The sequence below is a fragment of the Bos indicus genome, chromosome 7, assembly GCF_029378745.1.
Source record: "Bos indicus isolate NIAB-ARS_2022 breed Sahiwal x Tharparkar chromosome 7, NIAB-ARS_B.indTharparkar_mat_pri_1.0, whole genome shotgun sequence".
NCBI lineage: Eukaryota > Metazoa > Chordata > Mammalia > Artiodactyla > Bovidae > Bos > Bos indicus.
This window is the reverse complement of record NC_091766.1, coordinates 39,968,515-39,996,434: the sequence shown is the minus strand read 5'-3', so window position 1 is coordinate 39,996,434 and position 27,920 is coordinate 39,968,515. Positions and strand designations below refer to the sequence as shown.

Sequence of the window (27,920 nt, the reverse complement as noted above, 5' to 3'; positions counted from 1 at the left end):
GCACACTGGGAATGAGGCTGATATGATGGGACCCTGCACCTCTCTTTATGTACATGTTAACAGTGAGGCTTCTATGGTAGATCAGAGCACATCCGCAGTTGTGGCCAGGACCACACTCTTGAGCTGAGTAGTGCAGCAAGGTGGCCAGGACCGTCTACACTGGTGCTGTATGTTCTATCTGCCACAAGCCAGCTGCTGCACTGTCCTCTGAAACTCCCTATCTGTTCTAGCTGAACTTCTAGCCAGTGAAGGGGGTTCCTAGGGTGAAGGACCCTTTCTTCTTTCAAAGCTCCCCTTCAGGGGCCCAAGCTTCATCTAGATTCCCTTTAATCCCACCCAGTACATGGTTACCTTTCTTGCAATTTTGGTTGTATGAGCCCTTCTGCCAGTGTTCAGTGGGTACTCTGTGAATTGTTCCACACATAGATGTAATTTATGCATTTGTGGGAGGAATTGGACTCCACATCCTTCTTTTTTTTAATTGGAGAATAATTGCTTTACAATGATGTGTTGGTTTCTGCCATATAATAATGTGCCTCCTCTGTGTCTCATATCTGAGCTTCCAAGCAGAGCTGGAGTGTTTACTTGGCAGGGCAGCCCACTGGAGTAGTCATGAGAAATTGGCCAGCCACTCATGCAGTTGTCAATCTGCCTTCTCTGCCATAATTATATATTTATCCCCTCCGTCTGGAGCCTCCCTCCCGCCTCCCATCCACATCCTTCTATTTTGCCATCTTGATCTCCCTCCTCTCTTTCTCTTGTAATTGAAAAATATCATCTTCTCCTTTTGCATCACTCTCTTTGTTTCTATGAAATTAGGTAAAACAGTTACCTATTGCAATCTTGAAGTGATGTCCTTGTGTGGGAGCATCCCTATGCAGTATGCCCCATGACTTTGGTAGGAGAGCTGGATTCGACAGGAACAGAATTCACATTTTTCTTCAGGCAGCTTTCATCTTGGTAGGAGGCTGGTATGGAGATCGTGGGGCCAGGGCCTGAGCTAGGTGTGTTTCAGAGCTTCCCATCTTCTCAGTGGCTGTCACTTCCCTATCAGGGTTGGAGGCAGGTCTGAAGTTGCTAGAGCAGAAACTCTGAAGGCTGGGCCTAAGCTGGCTTCATTTCTTTTTAGTGGCACTCTCAACCCTCCCAGCACAGAATCCTTTCCCCAGAGGTTAGTAGTGCTGGGGCCAGAGTAGCTGATGTTGTCTGGAGCATGGGCTGTGATAGTCCATCTGGGGTCAGAGATATGAGTGCTTCTGATGCCCTGCTGGAGTAAGCACCTGTATTCGCTGCCCCTACCTTGTTCACACAGCATTTTGGGTCTGAGCCTCATTTGTCTCTCACAGCTGGCTCTTCCCTTGGACTCTGCTGCTCTTGCCCTGGTGTTGAGCTGCTCTTCCAAGTACGTGCGGCCTGTATGGACTCTTGGTATAAGTAGGGGCACAAGCTGTGGTGGTATGGTTGCTGGGAGAGACCAGAGCTGCTGCTGCTGAGCTGCCTATGTGAGTGCTGGTAATGGCTACCCCTGTTCTGCTCAGATGCCCCTTAGGGTCTGAGCCTCCTCTAGGTCTCATACCTGAGCTTCCAAGCAGAGCTGGAGTGTTCACTTGGCAGGGCAGCCCACTAGAGTAGTCATGGGAAATTGGCCAGCCACTCATGCAGTTGTCCATCTGCCTTCTCTGCCCTGCTTAGGGAGCATGTGCACTCCTCCTGAGCCAAGCCCAAACTTCCCACAGACTTCCTATTAGTCCCACTGGCCCTTCAACCCACCAAAGGGGCTCATCTTCCCTCTGTTGGTGCCCAGGGCTGGTACACCCAAATCTGGTTCGAATCTCACTACCACAGGAGGATCTCCACTCTATAATCTCCCTTTTCCTCTAAGTCCCCTTCCAGGTTCACAGGCCAGATTGGACTGATTCTCTTCCCTTCCTACCTGATTTTCTGTGGATCATCTTACAACCTTGGTTGTGCAGAATTCTTTCTGCCAGTCTTCAGTTACTTTTCAGTGAGAACAGTTCCACATGTAGATGTATTTTTGATATTTTTATTGGGGTTCTCTTTCCTCCTATTCCAACATCTTCACCTTCTCCTCTGTAACAGTTTTTTTTTAAACTATACTGTTCTGATATCACTATTTCCACTCCAGTTTTTTCTTGATAAATTTGCATAGAATGTTTTTTTTCCATTAAAAAATTTTTAATCTATGTCTTTGAATCTAAGTGAATCTCTTAAAGATAGCATAGTTGGATCATGTTTTATTCTGCCAATATTTGCTTTAAATAAGAGAGTTTAATTCATTGAAATTTAAAGTAATTACTGGTGTGGACAGACTTACTTCTGCCATTTTGATGTTTATTTTCTATATGTCTTACAGATGTTTAGTTTCTCACATCTTCCATTACTGTCTTTTGTATATAATTTATTTTTTGTTAGTGTACTGTTTTGATTCTCTCCTTGTTTCCTTTTGTGTATATTGTACATAAATTTATTTCTCAATTGCCATAGGAATTACAATTCATATCTTAAATTTACAATAATCTAGTTTGATTTATTGTAACTTTGTTTTTATTATATATAAAACCTTGCCCCCTACATTGCTCTGTCTCTCTTTATTTTGCTGTTGTCACAAATGCTACATCTTTACACATTGTTTAGCACAGGTTTATAATCTTCCTTAATATATTTTATTTTATTTTATTTTTTCATAGTGAAAACTTTTATATTTGGAATTAGCCAGCTGGACTCAGTTTAGATGATCCCAATTTTGTTGGCAACATCCAAAGCATCACAGTCAGGAGCCAGTCGAACATATGCCTTCTTCTCTCCATCAGGCCTGATCAGAGTATTGACCTTAGCCACGTCAATGTCATAGAGCTTCCCCACAGCCTGTTTAGTTTGGTGCTTGTTGGCCTTGACATCCACAATGAATACCAGTGTGTTGTTGTCTTCTATTTTCTTCATGGCTGACTCGGTGGTGAGGGGGAGTTTGATGATGGCATAGCGGTCAAGTTTGTTCCTCCTGGGGCGCTCTTACGAGGATATTTGGGCTGCCTCCCGAGCCGCAGTGTTTTGGGCCGCCGGAAGGTGGGCGACGTCCGGATCTTCTTTTTTTTGTGGCTGTGGACACCTTTCAACACTGCTTTCTTGGCCTTCAAAGCCTTTGCTTTGGCTTCAGCTTTAGGAGGAGCAGGGGTTTCCTTCTTCACCTTCGGCACCATCTTCAGTAATTTAGGAAAGTTGAAAACCAAAAATACAGTAATACTAGTTTTTATACTTGTGTTACTTTTGCCAGAATTCTCTATTTCCCATATGACTTCAAATTCCTATCTAGCGACCTTTCCTTTTAGCCTGAATAATAATGTAATCTAAAGGCTTTTGTGTAGCTAAAAATATATTATTTCTCCTTTATTTGAAGATTAATTTAGCCTGATATAAAATTCATTTTTTTTTCAAAAGTCAAAAATATATATATTTAAATCTAGTAATGTGTTGAACAGATGTGATGAAAACTGGCGTTTTTGTATTTTTCTTCATCTTAGAAGGAAAATTTTCAGCCTTTCAGCCTTATGTATGATATTAGCTGTGGACTTTTTTAAAACATTTTTTATTGGAAGATAATTACTTTACAATATTGTGATGGTTTCTGCCATACATCAACATGAATCAGCCATAGGTATACATACGTCCCCTCCCTCTTAAACCTCCTTCCTACCTCCCTGCCCATTCCATCGCTCTAGGTTATCACAGAGCACCAGCTTTGGGTTCTCTGTATCTTACAGCAAATACCCACTGGATAACTATTTTACATATGGTAGTATGTATGTTTCAATATAGAATTCTTTGTTGATGGTTTTTTTTTTTTAATTTCAGTGGTTTAAGTGGTCAGGGTACTTCCTTATGGTCTCAGGGTTTCTGAGAAATTTGTTGTTAATCTCATTGAGCTCATGTGCATGATGAGTTGTTTCTCTTTTGTTGCTTTCAAGATTCTCTCCTTGTCTTTGGCTTCCAACAATTTCATTATAATGTATAAGTATCTCTATTGTGTTTGTGCTGCTTGGAGTTCATTGAACTTCCTACATGTGTTTTTTCATGTGTTTATCAAACTTGAACAGTTCTCAACAATTACTTCTTTAAATATTCTTACTGTGTCTTTGTCTCTTCTCTTTCTTGAATTTCCAAATGCCTATGTTGCTATATTTGATTATATAACACAGATCTCTTAGGCTTTTTTTTTTGTCATTTAAAAAAATTTTTGTTCTTAGACCTGATAATCTAAATTGATCTATCATCAGATTCTCTGATTTGTCTTCTGCTTCTGCCTTTTAAAATCTGCTACTGATACCCCTAGTGAGTTTTTCATTTCTCAGCTTCAGAAGTTCTATTTATTTCATTTTATAATTTGTATCTGCTTATTGATATTTTCTATTTATTCATGAACTATTCTTCTAGTTTCTGTAGCTCGTTGTCCATGGTTTTCTTTAGCTCTTTCAGAATATTTAAGTCAGCTGATTTAAAGTCCTTTCTGATATGTCTAATATCTGTGCTTTCTCAAGGACAACTTCTGTTCAGTTGTTCTGTGAATAGATTTTACCCTCTTGTTTTCTTCATGCTTTGTGATTTTGCATTGAAAACTGGATGTTTTGAATATTATAAAGTGATAACTCTGGGAAATAGATTCTTTTCTCTCCTCAACATTTTTTTCCCTTGTGGCTTTGTTATTCACTTAATAAGCTTTATAAACTATTTTTGTAAAGTCTGTATTTGTCTCTGTTTTGGGGGCTTTAGAGAGAATGGAGGGAAGTCATACTAGTAACTCTAATTCTTAGAAATTATAATGGGGAGATGACTTCAGTTATCTTTTTTCAATTTCAGCCTCACAACAAACACTTTATAGTGAAAATCATTATTCCCTTTTTAAAGATGAGAAAACTGGTGTTCAGATGGGTCCTTTGCCTAGACTGAAGTCTAAAAATATTGACACCCAGCTCTGTCTGACTTTAAGGTCAAGTGTCTGTGCTATACCTTTAAATTTCTTAGTCTGACAGAAGTTCAGCTGGGTGTGAGTTGATGGAAAAGTGGGCAAAAAAGTGGTCAGTTCAGGGACAAGTGACCTTTGTCCCAGCAAAGTGTTTGTTGACTCTTTGACCTCTTTAGGACTTCATTGAATTCCAGGGGAACTGAGTTCTGAGTTTAGAAGCATCAGTGTCATCTTGGATGGGAATGTCTCATAGCCTAGGTAACAGGAGGAGGTAAACGAAATCAGAGGGGCAACAGTCTGGAAGACTCTGGAAGATACCCTGTTGTCTTCACCTACATACAGTATTTATTGGGCATTCATATTGTGAGCCATAACCCAGAGCAAAAGCCAACATTTCTTGTTCGAGTTTTAAGCCCAGGGAGAGACACTTTTTCCTGGACTGACCCAGAGAATCTCTCCCCAGTTTCTTCTCCACGTACCCCTGGGAAAGAGTTTGTTTATTGGTGAGCAGAGAACTTTGCAAGAGTCTTCCTTTCCCAAGAGGTTTAATTGCAACAGACTGGGGACAGAGATGTGGCAGAGAAGGGTTCTCTGAGGACTTGTAAGAACAGAAGTAACTTTCCTTAGTGACAGCAGAAGGGAGAAAAATGTGTGGCAGTGAGAAGTGACAAGGAATAAAACCCCTGAGCTAGATGCTGAATCTGGCCCAGTAAGGGGTTCTTTCACAGATGAGAGGCTGTGTGCTGGCTCCCAGCTAGAAGCCTGTCTCCTCCTGGTGCAGCCCTCTTCCACTGTTCTTTTGGATGAGGGCTATATGGTCTCTCTGTGCTCTGATTTTTGTTTCTGAAAGACTTTTTTTAACTTCTAAAGATTCTGCCAGTGTTTGAGTATGAATCTCTCTCTTCCAGGATTTTCTGGATTTCTTTTTTGAGCTATTCTATTTTCATTTTAATGAGTCTTATTGAATTTCTTCAGACAGTCCTGGTGGGAAGCATTGAATGTTTTCTCTGATTGGATGGCGAGTGCCCCAGGCATCTTGGTCAACTGCTACTTTCACAAGCAAGATAGAAGGAAATTCTAGAAGAGTTCTGATCAAATAAGCCTTTCTTTCCCCTGGAAATTTCTCTTCTCTGTGTTTAATGGTTCCCTTCTGCTTCTTTCAGCCCTATTTCCTTTAAGAAGATGGAAATATGCAGTTTTCTCTGCACTAAGAGGAACTTTGTTGCAGACCCAACTGACTGATCACAGCAGCCCTCCCTGGGGTGTGGAATCTGTTCACCCAGGACACAGGGCTCCCAGTGGAACCTGCCTCATGATTCTCCAGGCCTTCCTCATGTCATTGATTATATAGTTTCAGGTCTGGCTCTTCTCTGCATCTTGTACTGATACTTCTCCTCTCCACTATGAAACGCTTAAGATGATTTTTTCAATGCACAACTATCCTTGCCATTCTCCTACTTACTATTTCTCTTAAGGTAGAAGACTCTTGTGTGGTCAGATTTTGTTTTGAAGTATTTTTTCTCCTAATTCTCTAATCCATGGGTAGAACTAGGAAGGAGCTGAGCGTTGCTGCATCCAACCTGTCATTTTACAGGTGTGAGACTGAGACCCAGAAAAAGAAATTTACTTCCATAGGGTCTCATCACAGGTTATAGGGAGAGTGTGCACAATTTGTCTTTTCAAGTCTAAAGAGGTGCAACAATGGCTAGACTACCTGAAACTGGCCCCTTCAAGGTACTGGGACAGTGTTTCTGATACCTGGTTGTTAGGTTTTGAAAGGTTCTCATGCTTATCTACTGTTTGTGCTTATGTTTCCAATTCTTGAAGACAAGCTTTTGTGGCCTTTTCCCAGCACTGCCATGCACTTAAAAAAAAAGAAAAAAGACTTTCCTTCTTTACACTTCATCTTTGTCCAGGGAACAATAAGTGATGAAATTGGAGACATGATTATAGCTGTCGCGGTGTGTTGGGTACTCACAATGAACCAGGCAATGGAGTAGAGACTTCACACACATTATCCTATTTTATTTTCACTGCCAGAATGGATGATAAAACTGGGCAACAGAATGATTAAGGAACCTGTCCCAGGTAACACACCCCAGAGCTGTCTCCAGCCTGGACCATCAAACTGATTATTAGTAGCTTCTTCTCTTCTCCTGTCTTCCTGTCTCTCTGCCATCCAGTGAACAGGCATAATCTGCTCCTTTGCTCAACAGCCCACCAACTTGTGGGCACCAACAATGCCCACCACTTGTTATGTGTTTTCTGTGTGAATCAGGCAAATGTCTGGTGCTTTTGAACACATAAACTCAGTCTTCATAACCACCCTGGAAGGTGATTATTCTTGTCCTCACTTTGCAGATGAGATGAAAGGCTCAGCGAGCAGTTGCCCCAAACTAATAATTGGCCAGATCCTATTTCTTAACCATGACTCAGTGTTGTATCAATATAAAGTTCCATCTCCTAAGTACGGCATTCATGAGCAGATTCCCTCCACAGTCTCCCTGTGTGGACCCCTGCTCAGTCAAGGGACTCAACTTGCCTCCTCCATCAATTTTTGCTTTCTCTTTTCTGCCTCAACCTCTGTCTCCTCCTTCTGCCTGAAATATTTGGCCTCTGCTCAGTCTGAGGTATTCCAATTATTCTTGAGAATCAAAAATCACCTCCTGGGTTCCAGGAAACTTCTCCTGATTCATCCCAAAGTTGAGAATTTCTTCTCTGGCACCTTTAAGGACAGGAAAGTTGAACTCATGGTACTTGTCCGACTGCCACCTTTCCCGATGCTAAATGTTCTCAGGTGTGAATAGGTAATATAAGCAATACACACAGGGACCACACTTATGGGCTTTATGCTCAGTAAACATAATAAAAGATTGAGGAAATCCATTTTTGAAAGTGTAAGTACCTCCACCAGATAAATAACTTCAATTCAGAAATAAAAGCAAAGTCTTTACTTTTTAAAGGAATATAAGAAAACTGTGAATTTTCTGTCCATGACTGTTCACATAAACACCAGATTGTACATACAGTTTGGAGGTTCATAAATCCCTGTATTAGGAACCTTTGATGTTCTGTTGGTCAACAGGGCATTACTTGTAATCAGTATCTTATTGATTCCAGACAAGTGATATAGGAAAGAGGAGAAATTACTGAGGAGAAGAAACTTGATGGAAGAGTCAGGGTTTCAGGGATGGGAGGAGAGGTCATCTCCCAGAAGGAAAGTGTATCTGCTTATTCCCTTTATTCTTGGCACTTAGCACATTACCAGGCACATAGTGAATGCTCATTAAATATCTATTGAATGAATGAAGGATCAGGGAAGGCATTCCAGGCAGATGAGATGGTATGGATACAAGTACAGGCTCTGTCCAGCAAGAACTTGAATTGATTTAGGCATATAGAGATGGAGATGAAGTCTGGTTCTCAACAAGGAGGTCTAGAATGTCTGGATCTGCTGAGCTTGGCCTTACAGGCTCTATGGACACCTGCTCACCTGGAAGAAGCCAGGCTCTTAAACGTGAGCACAGAATGTTCCAGTGATGGAAGAGGAAGCTGGGAAGCATCAGGTCTTTACATGGTTTCTGTCCAGACTGAAAACTACTGCCTCCGGTGCTTGGGGGAGGCCTCAGGGCAAGTATGACAAGACACCAAAGAGGGCAAAGTTGACCACAGAAGCCAAAAGAGGTTGCAGATAATGCAGTCTGCTCCATAGCTCCTCCCAGAAGGGTAGGCAGAGTCAGACACTGGGCTCTCACAACCCCCAGAGTCGCAGAACTCAGAGAACTTACTGTTGCATTGGTTATGGGAGAGCTCTGTGCCTCTGCCTGGCTGCCCTCTGCACTCAGGCACTCCTCTTTCTGTGCCTTCTCCCGTCTGTGCCATTGGCTTTCCCCTGATCCTTCTCTTTCAGCATCTGTGTTCCCTTTTCCCACTATGTCTGTGTTCTCTGCCTTCTCTGTCTCATCAGGGGAAGAATAATTTTTTATATTCCAACACATTCTCTCATTTTTTTTTTCTGTTTTATCAAGTCTCATTTTCCTTGATATTTTCCCATTACTCCTTTCATCTCTCCCTTGATTTCTTGGTCTGTTGTTAGTGCTTCTCTTCATCCTTCTCCTTTCTAATCCCTCATCTTCTTTCTCTCACACTTTGCTTGCATCAGTGCCATTGCTCTATGTTCTATGAGGACTATAGTCCCAGTCGTTGCCTGGGATGGGATTGTTAATTTGGTCACGTGTGCTATGACTGATGTGTGTGGCCAGGTAGCTGTGACAACAAAGAGATCCACCACAACACCCCAGAGGTAAGTGACATTGAGAATAGTATCTGATTGATTACTTTTTCTATAAAAACATGTTAAAATACTAATTTATTACTTTAAAATTTTCCTAATTGCTAATTCCTTGGATGTGTTTTATAATGTTATGTTACAAAACAAGCAAAAGAAAAAGGATGTTCCAGGTGCATCAATTACCTGCTTATGACAATCTTCACTTAAATTTAAGGAATATATGAACATGTTCTTACTGTTTTTTTTCACATCTAAATATATACAATTTTATTTGTCAATTTTATCTCAATAAAATTTGGGAGATAAAAAAGACAGAAATGGAAGGTGACTTGACTCCAGTTAGAGATTTAGTAAAGGCAAGTTCAATAATAAGAAAAAAATGGGGGACGTGTAGGGGGGATACTTTCTGCCAGCTTATTTCAAAACTTCATTGTGCATAAACTTAAGATTCCTCATTTAATAGCTCTTAGATGGGGCAAAAGAAACCTGCTGTTCTAATCAGCATCAGAAATAATTTTTATGAGCACTAAAATTTGAGAATTGTTACAGGTCTTAGAATCAAAAACATTTTTCAAAAAAAGCAATATGACTACAAGCCTTTTTAAAATCTTTTCAAGACATAATGTCATGATTTAAAATAAGAGTAAATTCATTAGTCATTCTATCTACATGATTTCCTCCTTGTCACTTTTCTTTGTGCAGGCCTGGTAAAGTCATTTTGCCTACCTCTAATTCAATACAAAATTCTAAACATCTGAGCTTCATTACTTAATTACATGTCACACGGACTCTGTTTGAAACATTCATCTAAAGATATTTTATTGTCTTTTTTTTTGCATTTCTTTTTGACCATTTAAATATTGAAGTATGGTTCATTTATAATGTCATATTAGCATCATGTATACAGTTAAGTGATTTAGCTATATGTATATATATTTATTTTTTTCCAGATTCTTTTCCATCATAGGTTTTTACAAGATGTGCCATACAGTAGGTCCTTGTTCATCTCTTTTATACATAGTAGTTTGTATATGTTATTTCCTCATATACCACACACACACACACACACACACACCCCATCACTATTCCCTCTGTTAAACATAAGTTTGTTTTCTATGTTTGTGAGTCTATTTCTATTTTGGAAATAAGTTCATTTATATTATTTTTTTCAATTTCACATGTAAGTGATATCATATGATGTTTGTCTTTGGCATAGTTCACTTAGTAGATAATCTCTAGGTCCATCCGTGTTGCTGTAAAAGGCATTATTTCATTTGTTTTTATGGCTAATATTCCATTGTATATATATACATATATATGTACCAAATATTTTTATCCATTCTTCTGTCAGTGGACATTTAGCTTACTTCCATGTCTTAGCAATTGCAAATGGTGCTGCAATGAACATCAGGGTGCATATATCCAGATGAATTGTGGTTTTCTCCAGATATATGCCCAGGAATGGAATTCCTGGGTCATATGGTAACTCTATTTTTAATATTTCAAGGAACCTCCATATCATTCTCCATAGTGGCTGCAGCAGTTACATTCCCAACAACAGCATAGGAGGGTTCATTTTCTCCACATCCTCTCTGGCACTTATTATTTGTAGACTTTTTATTAATGGCCATTCATTCTGACTGCTGTGAAGTGATACCTCACTGTAGTTTTGATTTGCATTTCTCTAATAATTAGCAATATTGATCATCTCTGCAGATGCTTATCATCCATCTGTATGTCTTCTTTGGAGAACTGTATATTTAGGTCTTCTTCCCACTTTTTGATTTTTTTTTTTTTTTATGTATATAATGAGCTGTATGAGCTGTTTCCTTATTTTAGAAATTAATCCCTTATTTGTCACATCATTTGCAAATATTTTCTCCCATTCTGAAACCCTCAGGGTGTCTTTTTACTTATGATTTCCTTTGCTTTGTAAAAGCTTTTAACTTTAATTAGGTCCTATTTGTTTATTTTTGTTTTTATTTCCATTACTATAGGAGACACAGCCAAAAAATATTTCTGCAATTGATGTCAAAGAGTGTTTTGCTTATATTTTCCTCTGTTTTGTACTGTCTGGTCTCAAACTTACATCTTTAATCCACTTGAGCTTATTATTTGCATACAATGTTAAAGAATGTTCTAACTTCATTAGAACATTCATAAAGTCACATGTGACTTCCAGTTTTCCCTGCATCATTTGTTGAAGAGGCTATCTTTTCTTCATCATAGAGTCTTGCTTCCTCTGTCATAGATTAATTGACTGGAAGTGCATAGGCATATTTTTGGGCTTTCTATCCTGTTCCATTGATCTAGACTTCTGCTTTTGTGCCAGTACCATAATGCTTTGATTATTGTAGTTTTGTAGTATAGTCTGAAGTCAGGAAGCACAATTCCTCCAGCCTCATTCTTCTTTCTCAAGAGTGTTTTGGCTGTTTGGGGTCTTAGTATTTTCATACAAATTTTAAAAAACTTTTCTAGTTTTACTTCTGTGGAAAATGCCACTGTAATTTTACAGAGATTGCATTGAATCTATGGATGGCCTTGGGTAGTGTAGTCATTTTAATAATAGCAATGCTTCCAATACAAGAACATGGTATATCTTTCCATCTGTTTGTGCTGTCTTTCATCAGTGTCTTATAGGTTTTGCAGTACAGGTCTTTTGCCACCTTATGTAAGTTTATTCTTAGATACTTCATTTTTACATGTGATGATAAATGAGATTGTTTCCTTAATTTCTCTTGATGATGTTTCATTGTTAGTATAGAGAAATACAACATATTTCTGTATATTAATTTTGTATCCAGCAACTTTACTGAGTTCACTGATGAGCTCCACTAGTTTTCTGGTAGTATCTTTAGAATTTCCTGTGTATAACATCATGTCACCTGTAAACAGTTTTACTTCTTTCTGAATTTAGATTCCTTTTATTTATTTTTCTCTTCTGGTTGATATGGTAGAGCATTCAAAACTATGTTAAGTAAAAGTGGTGAGAGTGGACATCCTTGTCTTGTTCCAGATCAAAGGAAATTCTTTCAGTTTTTCACTGTTGATTATGATGTTAGTTGTGTTTGTCATTTATGGCCTTTATTATGTTGAAATATTTTCCCTCTATAGCCACTTTCCAAAGAGTTTTATCATAAATGGATGCTGAATTTTAACTAAATTTTTTTCTGTATCTATTGAGATGATCATGTGATTTTTATTCTTCAATTTGTTAATGTGGTGTGTTGCACTGATTGATTTGAAAATATTGAAAAATCCTTGCATCCATGGGGTAAAAGCCACTTGATGATGGTGTATGAGCCTTTTAATGCATTGTTGCATTTGGTTTGTGAGTGTTTTACTGAGGATTTTTGCATCTGTATTCATCAGAGATATTGGCCTGTAATTTTTTTCTTTTTGTGATATGTTTGTCTAGTTTTGGTATCAGGCTGATGATGGCCTCACAGAATGAATTCAGAAGTGTTCATTCCTCTGCAGTTTTTTGAGATAGTTTCATAAGAACATGTTCTTATTATTAAAAATTCAAACATCACAGGTTTAACTAGAGTCTTCTTTGACCACCATCCTTACCCAGTCTTAATCCTTTCTCCAGAAGTAACCACTGTTATATTCTGTGTCCTTCAGCACATTACATGTACTTATTTCTCATTTTCTTGTCTCCCCACACTTAGCATTACCAAGCTTTATACCACCCTGATATGTAAAAGTGTATCTCTCTTTTAATTTGAGTTTCTCTAGTTACTTGTGAAATAAAGTCATTTTATTGATGCTATTTGCAGTCTATTTGCTGAGAATTACTGCTCATCATGTTCATTGTTTTTCTTATTGACTTGTGGGTATTGTTTATATGGTTTGAATATGAAAAGGATATGTATTTGGTAATATATTATATTATAGATTTTTATCATTATATATAATAGTTTATAGATTTTGCTCATTCCTTTTGCTGTAATTAATGAGACCAATCCTACCACAAGGGCACAGACACATTCTCCCATATTTCTTCCAATAATATAAATTTCTCACTTTAAATCTTTAAGCTTCCAGGAATTTGTTTTACTGAGAGGTACAATTATGGACTTAATTTTTAAAGATTTTTCAAACAGGTGAAAAATTGCCCTAAATCATTTATTGAATATTCTTTACTCACAGAAATTAAACTATGGTATTTTAATCCAATTTAAAATTTTCACACATACGTGCCTGATCCCGCACTTCTTTTTTGTTACTTTTGTCAATTGTCCTGTTACTTCACCAGTATCAGACTTTATATATTCTGATAATTAAAGAGGCAGTTTTACTTTTTACTCTGGTCTGTAAAACATTGCTTTACTCTTGAAAATTTTTTGGTTCTTCGTCCAGTAAGATGTCCAGATCTATTAAGCATCTACAACATGTTGTGAATGAATGTTGGTTATCAATTGATCGATTTCCATGACAAATGTTGTTGGTTATCATCTCAATATTATATTTATGTATTTTAAAAAGTATATGCTGCTGCTGCTAAGTCGCTTCAGTTGTGTTCGACTCTGTGCGACCCCAGAGACGGCAGCCCACCAGGCTCCCCTGTCCCTGGGATTCTCCAGGCAAGAATACTGGAGTGGGTTGCCCTTTCCTTCTCCATAAAAAGTATATATTGTCTCACAAAGAGTAAAATTTAAGAGGTAAAAATCATATACCATAAAGATTCTTTTCCTAACTTGTGGGCATGCCAAGTTGCTTCAGTCACATCAGACTCTACAACCTGTGGACTGTAGCCCACCAGGCTTCTCTAACCATGGGATTCTCCAGGCAAGAATACTGAAGTGGTTTGCTGTGCCTGCTTCCAGGGGATCTTCCCAACCCAGGGATTGAACCTGCATCTCTTATAGTCTCTTGCGTTGGCAGGCAGGTTCGTTACCACTAGTGCCACCTGGGAAGCCCCTAGCTTAGGTCTCAGCAATCTTCTTCTCATTCTTTCCTCTGAGGTAAGCAGCATTACTAGCTCTTCTGTTTAATTCCAGAGATTTTACACTAAGTTTATAGATATAAATATATACAGACACATACTCATTTCTTTTTTAATACGTATCAGTAAAATGTAATATTATGTTGTATTCCATGATATATGATGTATAATATAGAATAATTATATGATTATAAAACATAAAGCATAATTTCTATAGGTATATATAACATATAATTATGGCATGTAATTATATAGTATGTAATATAGCTCATAAACTGCTCTGTCATGTACCTTTTTCACAGAACAATATTATTTGGGGAGAATTCTATATAAACACATAAAAAGCAAACTCATTTTGCTTCTTTTTTACAGTTTATTATTCCATTGTTTATTCAATTTTTCCTATATTGATAGAAATTTAGATCTTTTGTGATCTTTCTTCCACTATAAACAAATCTACACCAAATCCTGTTGTCAACACAACATTTCATATATGTGTAAATGTTTTTGTAAGATGAATTCTTATAAGTAGAACTGTGTAGTCTGAGGTGTATTTAAAAAGTTTTTTTAAGGTTCCATCTTCTACATACTTTTTTTCCTATAAATTCTTATTCATGTTTCATATTTACCTTCCTATATCTCATCTAATGTTGATTATAAAAATTGTTAATCCCCACTTGTTCACTTTCTCCATTTCACAAATGGGGCAAATGATAATTTTAAGTAGTTATGAGGATTAAATATGATTATAGAGTGCTCATCATTGTGCTTGGCACATGAGAAATGATCAAGTAATATCAGTAATATTTCTGTGCTACAAGACACTGCTTATGCTGTCATCTTCAACCTTTACTATTACTTCAAAGATAGCTGTTATCCCAATTTAAGATAAGAAAATTGAGATTCATAACGGTCATAAAAATGCTCAGTTCACACAGTTGTTAATGTCTTTGCTGCTTTAGGTCTTTTCTGGAGAAAAAGAAATCCTTTAGTGAGGCCTGCCCAGAACTCTATAGGAGAAGCATCTGTGGATTGGAGTACAGACCAATCCTAGCAGAAGTAGAAGCAATGTTTACTTTAATAATAATGGTTAAGACAGGCTTCTCAATTGTGTGCAGAAAGATTTAAAAGTAAAGGCAACAGAAGTATCCTGCATTTCTGTTAGGATATTTTTTCTTTTATTCTAAATCAAATAATGTTTAAAGAGGGCAACATATTGGAAAAATTTGCAATGATTTTGTATTATGGCACTGAACACAAACCTCCTGCTTCCAGATCCCAGTCCTCTCTATGGCACATCCCTCTGAAGGAACAATGGCTTTCTTGGGAAACCAGACTCTCATCTCCCACTTCATCCTCCTGGGCCTCTTCACACACTCACCACTGCACCTCCTCCTCTTCTCCATCATCATGGCCATGTTTCTGGTGGCCCTCTCTGGCAATGGGCTTATGATCCTCCTCATCAACACTGACTCCCGTCTCCACAGCCCCATGTACTTCTTCCTCAGCTGGCTGTCACTCATGGACCTCATGCTCATCTCCACCATTGTACCACGGATGGCCATCGACTATCTCCTGGGCCATGGTTCCATCTCCTTCACAGGCTGTGGGCTCCAGATCCTCTTCTTCCTCACCCTCCTGGGGGATGAGTGCTTCCTGCTGGCTTTCATGGCCTATGATCGCTATGTGGCCATCAGCAACCCACTGAGGTACTCGGTGGTCATGAGCCGCCGTGTCTGCTGGCTCATGGTGGCAGGGTCTTGGCTCTTTGGCCTGGTGGATGGGCTGATCCAGGCTATCTTTACACTACGATTCCCTTACTGTGGCTCCCAAGAGATTGACCACTTTTTCTGCGAGGTCCCTGCAGTGCTCAAGCTGGCCTGTGCTGACACCTCCCTCTATGAGACTATGATCTATGTGTGCTGTGTCCTCATGCTGCTCCTGCCCTTCTCTGTCATCTCTGCCTCATATCTGAGGATCCTGATAACTGTGCTCCACATGCGTTCTGCTGAAGGTCGGCAGAAGGCCTTTGCTACCTGTTCCTCTCACATGGCAGCTGTGTCTATCTTCTACGGGGCTGCCATGATCACCTACATGCGGCCTCAGGCCTATCATTCCTCCAAGCAGGACAAGGCGGTCTCTGCCTTCTATACCATGATTACCCCTATGCTCAACCCACTTATCTACAGCCTGAGGAACAAGGAAGTGGCTGGTGCTCTCAAGAAACTTCTGGGGAGGTGTTCTTGTGGTGTTGGGCAGAACTAGGTTGGTTTTAGCACCTGGAGATGTGCTCTGGGGCCAGGAAATCTGACCCAACCAACTGTAGTTTCATTGGAAGAGATATGAATGTGCCATACTAAAAATAAAAGTCATTCTCTGATTAAGGTTAGTCAAATTTAGACATCAACTCAATCTATCATGTTCATGGTGAGTGTGACAATTTGGACAAAAAGTTGGGCTGACAGAGTTATAAGAATAGAAGACACACATCCTCCATTCCATGGTTGTTGAAAGAGTTGACAGGTGGAAGCTTTCAGCTGTGTTCTTCTCAAGCAATTGCCCATAGCTCAGAAGAGACATCTTGCCCTAGGCCTTGCTTCTCCTTGGGATAGTGGAGGATGCCTGGAGAGGTCAATGGAGGATTACAAAGGCTTGACTACCTTGCCTCAGTTTGACTCTGATGGCCCATCCAACTCCAGAGCTCCCCAGAGTTCCCCAACTCCAGTGCACTACACATAGGCATCATAGACCACTTCTCTCTGTATCCAGTTTTGCTTCCTTAGCTAACTTTCCATTTTATAGGTCTTCATACTGAGAAGATTCTCCAATAAAGTTTCTGCATGCAAAGTCTATCTCACTTTGCTTCTGGGAAACTTGATTTGTGATGCATTTAAACTCAGCAATGACAGTAACTTAGAGTTTGCTGAATAGGTCACTTGCTTCTTGGAAGAAAAGCTATGACAAACTTAGACAGTGTATTAAAAATCAGAGACATCACTTTGCTGACAAAAGTCCATATATTTAAAGCTATGGTTTTTCCAGTAATCATGTACAGATGAGAAAGTAGGACCATAAAGAAGGATGAAAGCTATCAGAGAAATGCAAATCAAAACCACAATGAGGTACCATTTCATGCCAGTCAGAATGGCTGCTATCCAAAAGTCTACAAGCCATAAATGCTGGAGAGGGTGTGGAGAAAAGGGAACCCTCTTACACTGTTGGTGGGAATGCAAACTAGTACAGCCACTATGGAGAACAGTGTGGAGATTCCTTAAAAGACTGGAAATAGAACTGCCTTATGACCCAGCAATCCCACCACTGGGCATACACACTGAGGAAACCAGAAGGGAAAGAGACACGTGTACCCCCAATGTTCATCGCAGCTCTGTTTATAATAGCCAGGACATGGAAGCAAGCTAGATGTCCATCAGCAGATGAATGGATAAGAAAGCTGTGGTACATATACACAATGGAGTATTACTCAGCCATTAAAAAGAATACATTTGAATCAGTTCTAATGAGGTGAATGAAACTGGAGCCGATTATATAGAGTGAAGTAAGCCAGAAAGAAAAACACCAATACAGTATACTAATGCATATATATGGAATTTAGAAAGATGGTAACAATAAACCTGTATGCGAGACAGCAAAAGAGACACAGATGTATAGAACAATCTTTTGGACTCTGTGGGAGAGGGCGAGGGTGGGATGATTTGGGAGAATGGCACTGAAACATGTATAATATCATATATGAAATGTATCACCACTCCAGGTTCAATGCATGATACAGGATGCTTGGGGCTGATGCACTGGGATGACCCAGAGGGATGGTACGGGGAGGGATGTAGGAGGGGGATTCAGGATGGGGAACACATGTATACCCGTGGCAGATTCATGTTGATGTATGGCAAAACCAATACAATATTGTAAAGTAATTAGCCTCCAATTAAAATAAATAAATTTATATTAAAAAAAAACACCTGAAAAAATCAAAAGAATCGTCAACAATACCATGAAAGAAAAATAAAAAGAGACACAACAACCAAAATTTATGGAATGCAACAAAAGGAATTCTAAGAGGAAAGTTCATAGCAATAAATGTCTACATTTAAAAGAAAACAGGAAAAATCACATATAAACAATCTCACTTTATAACTCAAGTAAGTAGAAAAAGAACAAATGAGCCAAAAATACAATATACTGAAGAAAATATAATGAATAGAGCTGAAATAAATTATATAGAGTTAAAAAGACAATAGAAAAACAATGACACCAAGAACTGGTTCTATAAATAGACAAACTAAATGGAAAAACCTTTACCTAGACACACCAATGTAAAAACAGAATGCTCAAATAAAGTCTGAAAGGAAACAAACACAGTACTATGACACTACAGAAATATGGAGTACCAGAAGAGTGTGAACAATTATAAACAAATTGATTTGACAACCCAGAGAAACTGAATAAATTTCCAGAAACATATAATCAAGGCTAAAACATGAAAAAAAGAAAATCTGAATAGACTCATTATTAGTAAGGAGATTGAATCAATATAATATCACTATAATCAAAATCTCTGAGCAAAAGCAGTCTGGAACCAAACATTCAAAAAAGAATTAATACCAAACCTTCTCAAACTCTTCCAAAAAACAAAAGAGAAGGGGACACTTTCAATTTACTTATAAGATCAGTGTCACCCTGCTACCAAAACCAGGCAAAGATGCCACAAGAAAAGAAAATGGCATGCCAATAGCCCTAATAAATAAATATAGATGAAAAAAAATACTTAACAAAGTATTTCAAATTGAATGGAACAATACACTTAAAAGATCATATGCAATGATCAACTGAGATTTATTCTAGGGTTGCACAGATTGTGCCACATCTACAAGTAAATCAAGGTAATATGTCATCTTAATAAAATGAAGAATAAAATCAATGATTATCTTAATAGATTCAGAAAATTGTTTACAAGATAATATTTTGAACCAAGAAAACAAAGATGTAAAAGGTAGTCCCTTCAATAAACACTGTTGGGGAGACTTCCCTGGCAGTCCAGTGGTTAATACTCGCCTATTCAAATGAAGGGAGTGCAGGTTCCATCTCTTGTTGGGGAACTGAGATCCCACATGCCATGTGGCATGACCAAAAAGTAAAAAAAAAAAAAAAAAAGTGTCGTGGGAATAATTGGAAAACCACATGTAATAGTATGAACCTGAACCATTATCTTACAACATACACAAAAATTACCTCAAAGTAGATTAAAGAGTTAAATGGGAGATGTGAAAGCACAAGACTCCTAGAATAAAACATGGCAAAGCAGATCCTTGACATTAGTCTTGGAAATCACTTTTTGAATGTGACACTAAAAACAAAGAATAGCAAGAATAAATAAGTGGGACTCCATCAAGCTAAAAACATTTTGCACAGCAAGAAAAACCATAAACAAATAGAAAAAACAGTCTAATGAATGGGAAGGATATCTTCAAATTACATATTAGATAGGGGATTAATAACCAAATTATATAAAGAATTCATATAACTCAATAGCAGTAAATCCCAAAGAGACCATTTAAAATATGGGCAAAAGGATATGAAGAGATATTTTTCCAGAGAAGACATAGAGAAGGCAACCAGCACATGAAAAGGTTCTCAATATTTCTAATCACCAAATTAAATCACAATGAGCTATCACCTCACACCCATTGGTATGGTTGTTAAAAAAGAAGCAAGAAATACCAAGTGTTGGCAATGATGTGGAGAAAAGGGAACCCTCACGTACTGTTGGTGGAAATGTAGAGGATGCAGCCACTGTGAAAACAGTACGGAGTTCCTCAAAAAATTAAAAGTGGAATGACATTATGATCCACCAATTCAACTTCTGAGTATTTATCCAAGGAAAATGAAAACACTAACTCAAAAAGATATCTACACACCTTCTTCACTGCAACATTATTTATAATGGCCAAGATGTGCAAACAGCCTGAGTTCACCAATGGATGACTGGATAAAGCAAATATGATATGTATATATACATATATATGTACACATGTTATTTATATATATAGCGCTGAAGAATTGATGCTTTTGAACTGTGGTGTTGGAGAAGACTCTTGAGAGTCCCTTGGACTGCAAGGAGATCCAACCAGTCCATTCTGAAGGAGATCAGCCCTGGGATTTCTTTGGAAGGAATGATGCTAAAGCTGAAACTCCAGTACTTTGGCCACCTCATGCGAAGAGTTGACTCATTGGAAAAGACTCTGATGCTGGGAGGGATTGGGGGCAAGAGGAGAAGGGGACGACAGAGGATGAGATGGCTGGATGGCATCACTGACTCGATGGACGTGAGTCTGAGTGAACTCTGGGAGTTGGTGATGGACAGGGAGGCCTGGCGTGCTGCGATTCATGGGGTCGCAAAGAGTTGGACACGACTGAGTGACTGATCTGATCTGATCTGATGTTATAAAATTGGTATTAATGTCATTCCACACTGGTTGAATGTCATTACATATATATGTAAATAACATTCCATGTTATTTAAATATTTACACATATATACATATAACGGAATGTTATACCTATGTAAATAACACAAAATGTTATTCAGCCAGAAGAAAGATGAAGATTTTGTTATTTGTGACAACATGGATGAACCTTGAGGGCATTACACTAAATGAAATGAGTCAGACAGAGAATGACAAATACTTGATGATCTCATTTATATGTGGAATCTAAAAAAAGAGAAAAAATATAGTCACAGATAAAGTGTAGAGACTGGTTGTTGCCAGAGGCGATTCGGAAAGGTTGGCAAAATGTTTCAAGAGGGTCAAAAGGTATAACCTATAAAATAAATATATCTTTGGGATGTAATGTACAGCATGGCTAATAATGACTATAGTTAATAGTATTTTATGGCATATTTGAAATTTCTAAGAGAGTAGATCTTAAAGTTCACATCAGAAGAGAAAAATTGAAATTATGTATGGTAACCCATGTTAACTATACTTATTGTGGTGATTGTTTTGCAATAAACACAAATATTAAATCATTATGTTGTACATCTGAAAGTAATATAATGTGATATGTCAAGTATGCCTCAATAAAAAAATGAATACCCAAAACACACCAAAACAAGTCCTAAACTTTAGGCATATCATATTCAAACTGAAAGAAACCGAAAGAAAATCAAAGATAAACAGATAATGAGATTGAGACTTCATTATTGAAGAAAAAGGCAAAAGAAAAAAGGAAAATGGAGGCATCAATATTCATACCATTCCTATAGCTTTGATCATCAATTTTCTCCCACAAAGACATAAGTGACATCAGAGTAGGACTATTTTGGAGTTTCACGTGGGACTTGACACCTGGAAATCACTTGATACATTCATGTCCATCTAATTGTCTATAGATATACAAAGATGTCCCCAGACATCTTTACAGTTTATTGTTGTTGTTGTTTAGTTGCCAAGTCATGTCCAACTCTTTTGTGACCCCATGGATGCCACCAGGCTCTTCTGTTCATGAGATTTCCCAGGCAAGAATCCTGGAGTGGGTTTCCATTTCCTTCTCCAGGGGATCTTCCTGACCCAGGAATCCAAGCCATGACTCCTGCATTGGCAGGTGGGTTTCTTACCACTGAGCCACCAGGGAAGCCCTTCCAACTTACAGGAGTGAGATTTAAAATGGTTCAACTTTACGATGGTATGAAAGTAATATGCCTTCAGTAGAAACTGTTCAAACTTTGAATTTTGTAATTTTCCCAGGATAATGATCAGTTCAGTTCAGTTCAGTCTCTCAGTCGTGTTCGACTATTTGCAACTCATGGACTGCAGCATGCAAGGCCTTCCCGTACATCACCAACTCCCAGAGTCTACACAAATTCATGTCCATTGAGTCGGTGATGCCATCCCACCATCTCATCCTCCGTTGTCCCCTTCTCTTCCCGCCTTCAATCTTTCCCAGCATCAGGGACTTTTAAAATGAGTCAGTTCTTCGCATCAGGTGGCCAAAGTATTGGAGTTTCAGCTTCAGCATCAGTCTTCCCAATGAATATTCAGGACTGATTTCCTTTAGGATGGACTGGTTGGACCTCCTTGCAGTCCAAGGGACTCTCAAGAGTCTTCTCCAACAGTTCAAAAGCAGTTCAAAAGCATCAATTCTCCAGCACTCAGCTTTCCTTATAGTCCAACTCTCACATCCATACATGACTACTGGAAAAACCATAGCTTTGACTAGATGGACTTTTGTTGGCAAAGTAATGTTTCTGCTTTTTAATATGCTGTCTAGGTCGGTTTTAACTTTCCTTCCAAGGAGTAAGTGTCTTTTAATTTCATGGCTGCACTCACATTCTGCAGTGATTTTTGCAAAATAAAGTCTGTCACTGTTTCTTTCCATTGCTTCCCCATTTATTTTCCATGAAGTTATGGGACGAGATGCCATGATCTTAGTTTTCTGAATGTTGAGTTTTAAGCCAACTTTTTCACTCTCCTCTTTCACTTTCATCAAGAGGCTCTTTAGTTCTTCTTCACTTTCTGCCATAAGCGTGGTGTCACCTGCATACATGAGGTTACTGATATTTCTTCTGGCAATCTTGAATCCAGCTTGTGATATAAGGTACAAAACTCTCTCACAATACTGGGCAGTGACATGTAGTTCTGATGTATTAAATGCATTTTCAATTTACACTATTTTCAACTAGAGTACATTTATCCATACTTAACTGCATGGTAAATAGAGGAAGATCTGTACAGAAACCTCTTCACCTGTGGAACTTGCACCTTTTGGCTAAGGTAAGCCTCGCTTAAGCTGAGGAGAGCAGAGGTGAAGGTCCCAGAACCCCACACACTGGGTGGAACCCTGGTTTATGGAGGAGGTGGTCATGATCAGCCCCAGGGCTGATCCCCGCAATGATCAATCCCTCCAGGCAAGAGGGTCCTTCTGCTGGAGAACTGTCCCTTCACCTGGGGCTGGTGGTGAAGGTACAATTGTTTGACTTCAACAAGGCAGACAGCTCTCATGTCATCAGCACTGCCTGTCCACCTGGTTCATCGTCCCTGCAGGTGCACAGGAGGTCTGATCCTGGGCTAGGGGTGTGTGATGATGCCCACCTACTCATAGCTTCCAATGGAGCCCATAAGGGAGAGGGAGGAGATGTGGTGTGGGGATGGTCTAGTACAACTAGAAACTTGTGTCTGTGAGAAGTGGGAGGAAGGAGTGACCAGGACCAAGTCCCCTTGGACACTAGGGAGGTTGCAGAATGAAATGTTGGGCAGCACACATGTTGGTCTATAATACATCTACCCAAAAACTCATTGACATTATAAAGAACCACCTGAAAACTTGCTTCCTTTAAATGGCACAAAATTATTCATCACTTTTAAAGGAATATGTTATTATTAAAATATATATGCATTTTTAATAGAAAGAACTAACAAAGAGATAACAGTGCACAGTATGTTAAATACAGTTACTCATTTTATCGGAGAAGGCAATGGCACCCCACTCCAGTACTCTCGCCTGGAAAATCCCATGGGCGGAGGAGCCTGGTAGGCTGCAGTCCATGGGGTCACGAAGAGTCAGACACGACTGAGCAACTTCTCTTTCACTTTTCACTTTCATGCATTGGAGAAGGAAATGGCAATCCACTCCAGGACTATTGCCTGGAAAATCCCATGGACAGAGGAGCTTGATAGGCTACAGTCCATGGGATCGCAAAGAGTCTGACATGACTGAGAGACTTCACTATATATGGTGCCCTGAAGCTGGGAAAGACAGAGGGAAGGAGGAAAAGGGGGTGACAGAGGATGAGATGGTTGGATTGTGCATTGACTCAATGGACATGAGTTTAAACAAACTCTGGGAGATAGTGTAGGATGGGGAAACCTGGCATGCTGTGGACTATGGGGTTGCAGAGTCAGATGCGACTGAGCAAATGAATGACAACAATGTTGATGCAGATGATAAAGTGAAGCCCAGAGAATGAAGTAACTTTGTCCAAGTTTCACAGTTTCTACATCTCAGGCCACCTCTGATCTTTGCACCTCATTTCAATGGACAATGAGTTTTGAATCTCTTTCTACTCCTTGCTTACTTTTAACATGCAGTTCAGAAGACAGACTTTCCCTAGCAAACCTGGGGAAAAGGTAAATAATATATCTACAGTCCTTTATTGCGTGGAGAGTGGTGCTCAATGGAGGAAAGATTCATTGTGATACTGATCACTTATCATTTGTTACACTGACCTCTTGTATCCAAACATTTTCAGATTGCTCGGCTTGTAGCCTCAACCCAACTAGGCACAAGGCCCCAATTTGTACTGAGGAGGAAGTCTGAGCCACAAGAAGACTTGAGATTGCAGAGGAAAGACAAAATCAAGAGAGGAAAACCCAGAAGGGTGGACATGACTACATTCTCCATGTCCCTAGAACTTTCTTCCAGGCTCTCATTACCTCCATGTTACTCAGTCTGTAAATAAGTGGGTTGAGCATTGGGGTAAAGATGGTATAGAAGATGAAGGTGGCTCGTTCTCCCACTGATGTCCTAGCAGAGGCTTTCTGCATGTACCTAAAGATGGCTCCCCCAGGGTAAGGGCACCACAGTTGGGTGAAAGAAGCTGTGGTCAGAGCTTTCTGTTTCCCCTCAGTGCAGGTCATGTTAATCACAGCAGTGAGGACCCAGGCATAGGAAGCCACAATGACCCCCAGGGACAACAGCAGCATGACCACACAGCAAGCATAGATGAGGTCCTCGAAGAGGGATGTGTCTGCACAAGAGAGGTGCAGCAGGGTAGGAAACTCACAGAAGAAGTGGTCCATCTGAGAGAGCCACAGTAGGGGAAGCTGAAGACCATGCCCGTGTTAATCAGCTACTCCACTCACCCAGGATGCCAGGCCATCAGATAGCAAGTCTTCCATTTCATGGGCACAGGGTACCTATCGCAGGGTGTGACACACAGCCATGTACCTGTCATAGGCCGTGACTGCCAGGAAGAAGCACTGACTATTTAGAAGACCTGAGTGGCACAGCCGCCCTGAGACATGAAGTTACTTCCTGAGATAAAGTTGGCTGCCATCTTGGGCACCACTGTACCCATCATGGTCAGGTCCATGATAGAGAGCTGGCTGAAAAAAAAGTACATGGGGGTGTGCAGTGGCCTGTCAGCCTGAGTGAGCAGGAGGAAGAGGATGTTGCCAGCCAGGGCAGTAGCAGAGGCCAGAAGGACAAGGGGGAAAGGAAGAAGTCATATGATGAGTAGCTGAACAGACCCAAAAGGATAAATTCTGATAGGGAGGTGTCATTCCAGATGTTCATGGCATTGACCCTGAGGGAAGAAAAAGCAAGCATAAAAACAATATAACTTACCAGACAATTCCATCACATAAGGAAAATAACCATCTTCCATTTCTACCTCAGATCTCTGATATAGCCCCATCCTTTCCTCCTGCCATGAAAATTCATTTCGTCTCAGTTGACATCAGTGATTATCAAGCAGGATTTGATCTTATTTCTCTTGAAAGACTAAGAAGCAGGCCCTCAGAGGAGGAGAGTCGGAGAATGAAAGGGAGAGAGAGGAGCTTTAAATAACAGGTGAATAGCTGTAGATTTAGGCAAAGGGAATATACATTTAAAAAGATATGGAAAATAAAATTTGTCACCCCCAAATTTCTCCTTAGCATATGGATTTACTTAGAGCTGAAAATAATCAAGGCCCAAAAGACTAAAGAAGAAACTGACTTTCACCCCAAGTACCTAAAAGAGTACCAAAAGAGAAATCTGCAAAGAACATGGACTCAGTGTACCTGTGTGTGAGAGCAGACTCTAGGGAGGGCCTAGAGATCAGAGGCCACTCAGTTTCCCATTGTCGCTGCATAGCCCAGCAAACATTTATTTACCAAACATTTGCTTTTTCATCACCATGTGAATAGTCACAAACCACGATCGCCAACATCCTCTTTTGTATTGAAAGCCAAAATAGTATTTAAGGTGAGGTCCTTTCCACAGGGTCACAAAGAGTCGGACTGAGGGACTTTCATTGTCACTTTTGTCCTTTTGGTGAGTTAATCACTTTTCTTGGGTCTCTCCCACATACGAAAGTTATTAAACCTGTGTTTGATTTTCTCCAGTAAATGTGTATCAGGTGAATTTAATTCTTAGACCATCCTGAAAACCTAGACAAGTAGAGGAAAATTTCTTCCTCTAATGAGTCTCGCAAAGAAGGCAATGGCACCCCACTCCAGTACTCTTGCCTGGAAAATCCCATGGATGGAGGAGCCTGGTAGACTGCAGTCCACGGGGTCGCGAAGAGTCGGACGTGACTGAGCGACTTCACTTTCACTTTTCACTCTCATGCATTGGAGAAGGAAATGGCAACCCGCTCCACTGTTCTTGCCTGGAGAATCCCAGGGATGGTGGAGCCTGATAGGCTGCCATCTATGGGGTCGCACAGAGTCGGACACGACTGAAGCGACTTAGCAGCAGCAGCAGCAGTGAGTCTTGGGTGTGAAGAGAGAGAAAGAGAGGAGGTGGGAAAGGGGGGAATAGATGTAAGGACAAACCAACTTGAAAACAAAGGAAAAGACTCCTACCTCCCTCTTTCCTTAGCAATTACTTAGAAGAAGTATAATTGTAACTTCCTTATGTCTCTGATAAGGTAAGTGAATGCGTGCAAAGTCGCTTTAGTTGTGCCTCTTTGCGACCCTATGGACTGTAACCCACCAGGTTCCTCTATACAAGGGATTTTTCAGGTAAGAATACTGGAGTGGGGTATCCTGCCCTCCTCCGGGGGATCTTCCTGAACAAAGGACTGAACCCGTGTCTCTTACGTCTACCTGCATTGGCAGACGGGTTCTTTACCACTAGTGCCACCTGGGAAGCCCAGGGATTGATAAGCTATAGAGATTTGACAGAATGTGGTCCACTGGAGAAGGGAATGGCAAACCACTTTGGTATTCTTGCCATGAGAACCCCATGAACAGTATGAAAAGGCAAAATGATAGGATACTGAAAGAGAAACTTCCCAGGTCAGTAGGTGCCCAATATGCTACTGGAGATCAGTGGAGAAATAACTCCAGAAAGAATGAAGGGATGGAGCCAAAACAAAAACAATACCCAGCTGTGGATGTGACTGGTGATAGAAGCAAGGTCCGATGCTATAAAGAGCAATATTGCATAGGAACCTGGAATGTCAGGTCCATGAATCAAGGCAAATTGGAAGTGGTCAAACAAGAGATGGCAAGAGTGAATCAGGAATGAATCTAGGAGTGAATTCCAAGAGTGAATCTAGGAATCAGCGAACTGAAATGGACTGGAATGGGTGAATTTAACTCAGATGACCATTATATCTACTACTGCGGGCAGGAATTCCTCAGAAGAAATGGAGTGGCCATCATGGTCAACAAAAGAGTCTGAAATGCAGTACTTGGATGCAATCTCAAAAACAACAGAATGATCTCTGTTTGTTTCCAAGACAAACCATTCAATATCACAGTAATCCAAGTCTATGCCCCAACCAGTAACGCTGAAGAAGCTGAAGTTGAACGGTTCTATGAAGACCTACAAGACCTTTTAGAAAAGATGTCCTTTTCACTATAGGGGACTGGAATGCAAAAGTAGGAAGTCAAGAAACACCTGGAGTAACAGGCAAATTTGGCCTTGGAATACGGAATGAAGCAGGGCAGTTTTGCCAAGAAAATGCACTG

The 27,920-nt window shown here is 39.7% G+C and overlaps 1 protein-coding gene and 1 pseudogene across 1 annotated transcript; one reads left to right on the top strand and one right to left on the bottom strand.

The window, feature by feature from the left end:
* Positions 1-2,703: 2,703 nt before the first annotated feature.
* Positions 2,704-3,218, bottom strand: LOC109561945 (large ribosomal subunit protein uL23 pseudogene; annotated as a pseudogene).
* A 12,316-nt stretch (positions 3,219-15,534) lies between these two features.
* On the top strand, positions 15,535-16,485 carry LOC109561004 (olfactory receptor 2V1-like). Its single transcript, XM_019963435.2, has one exon. The coding sequence runs from the start codon at positions 15,535-15,537 to the stop codon at positions 16,483-16,485; it is 951 nt and encodes a 316-aa protein (XP_019818994.2).
* Positions 16,486-27,920: the final 11,435 nt, after the last annotated feature.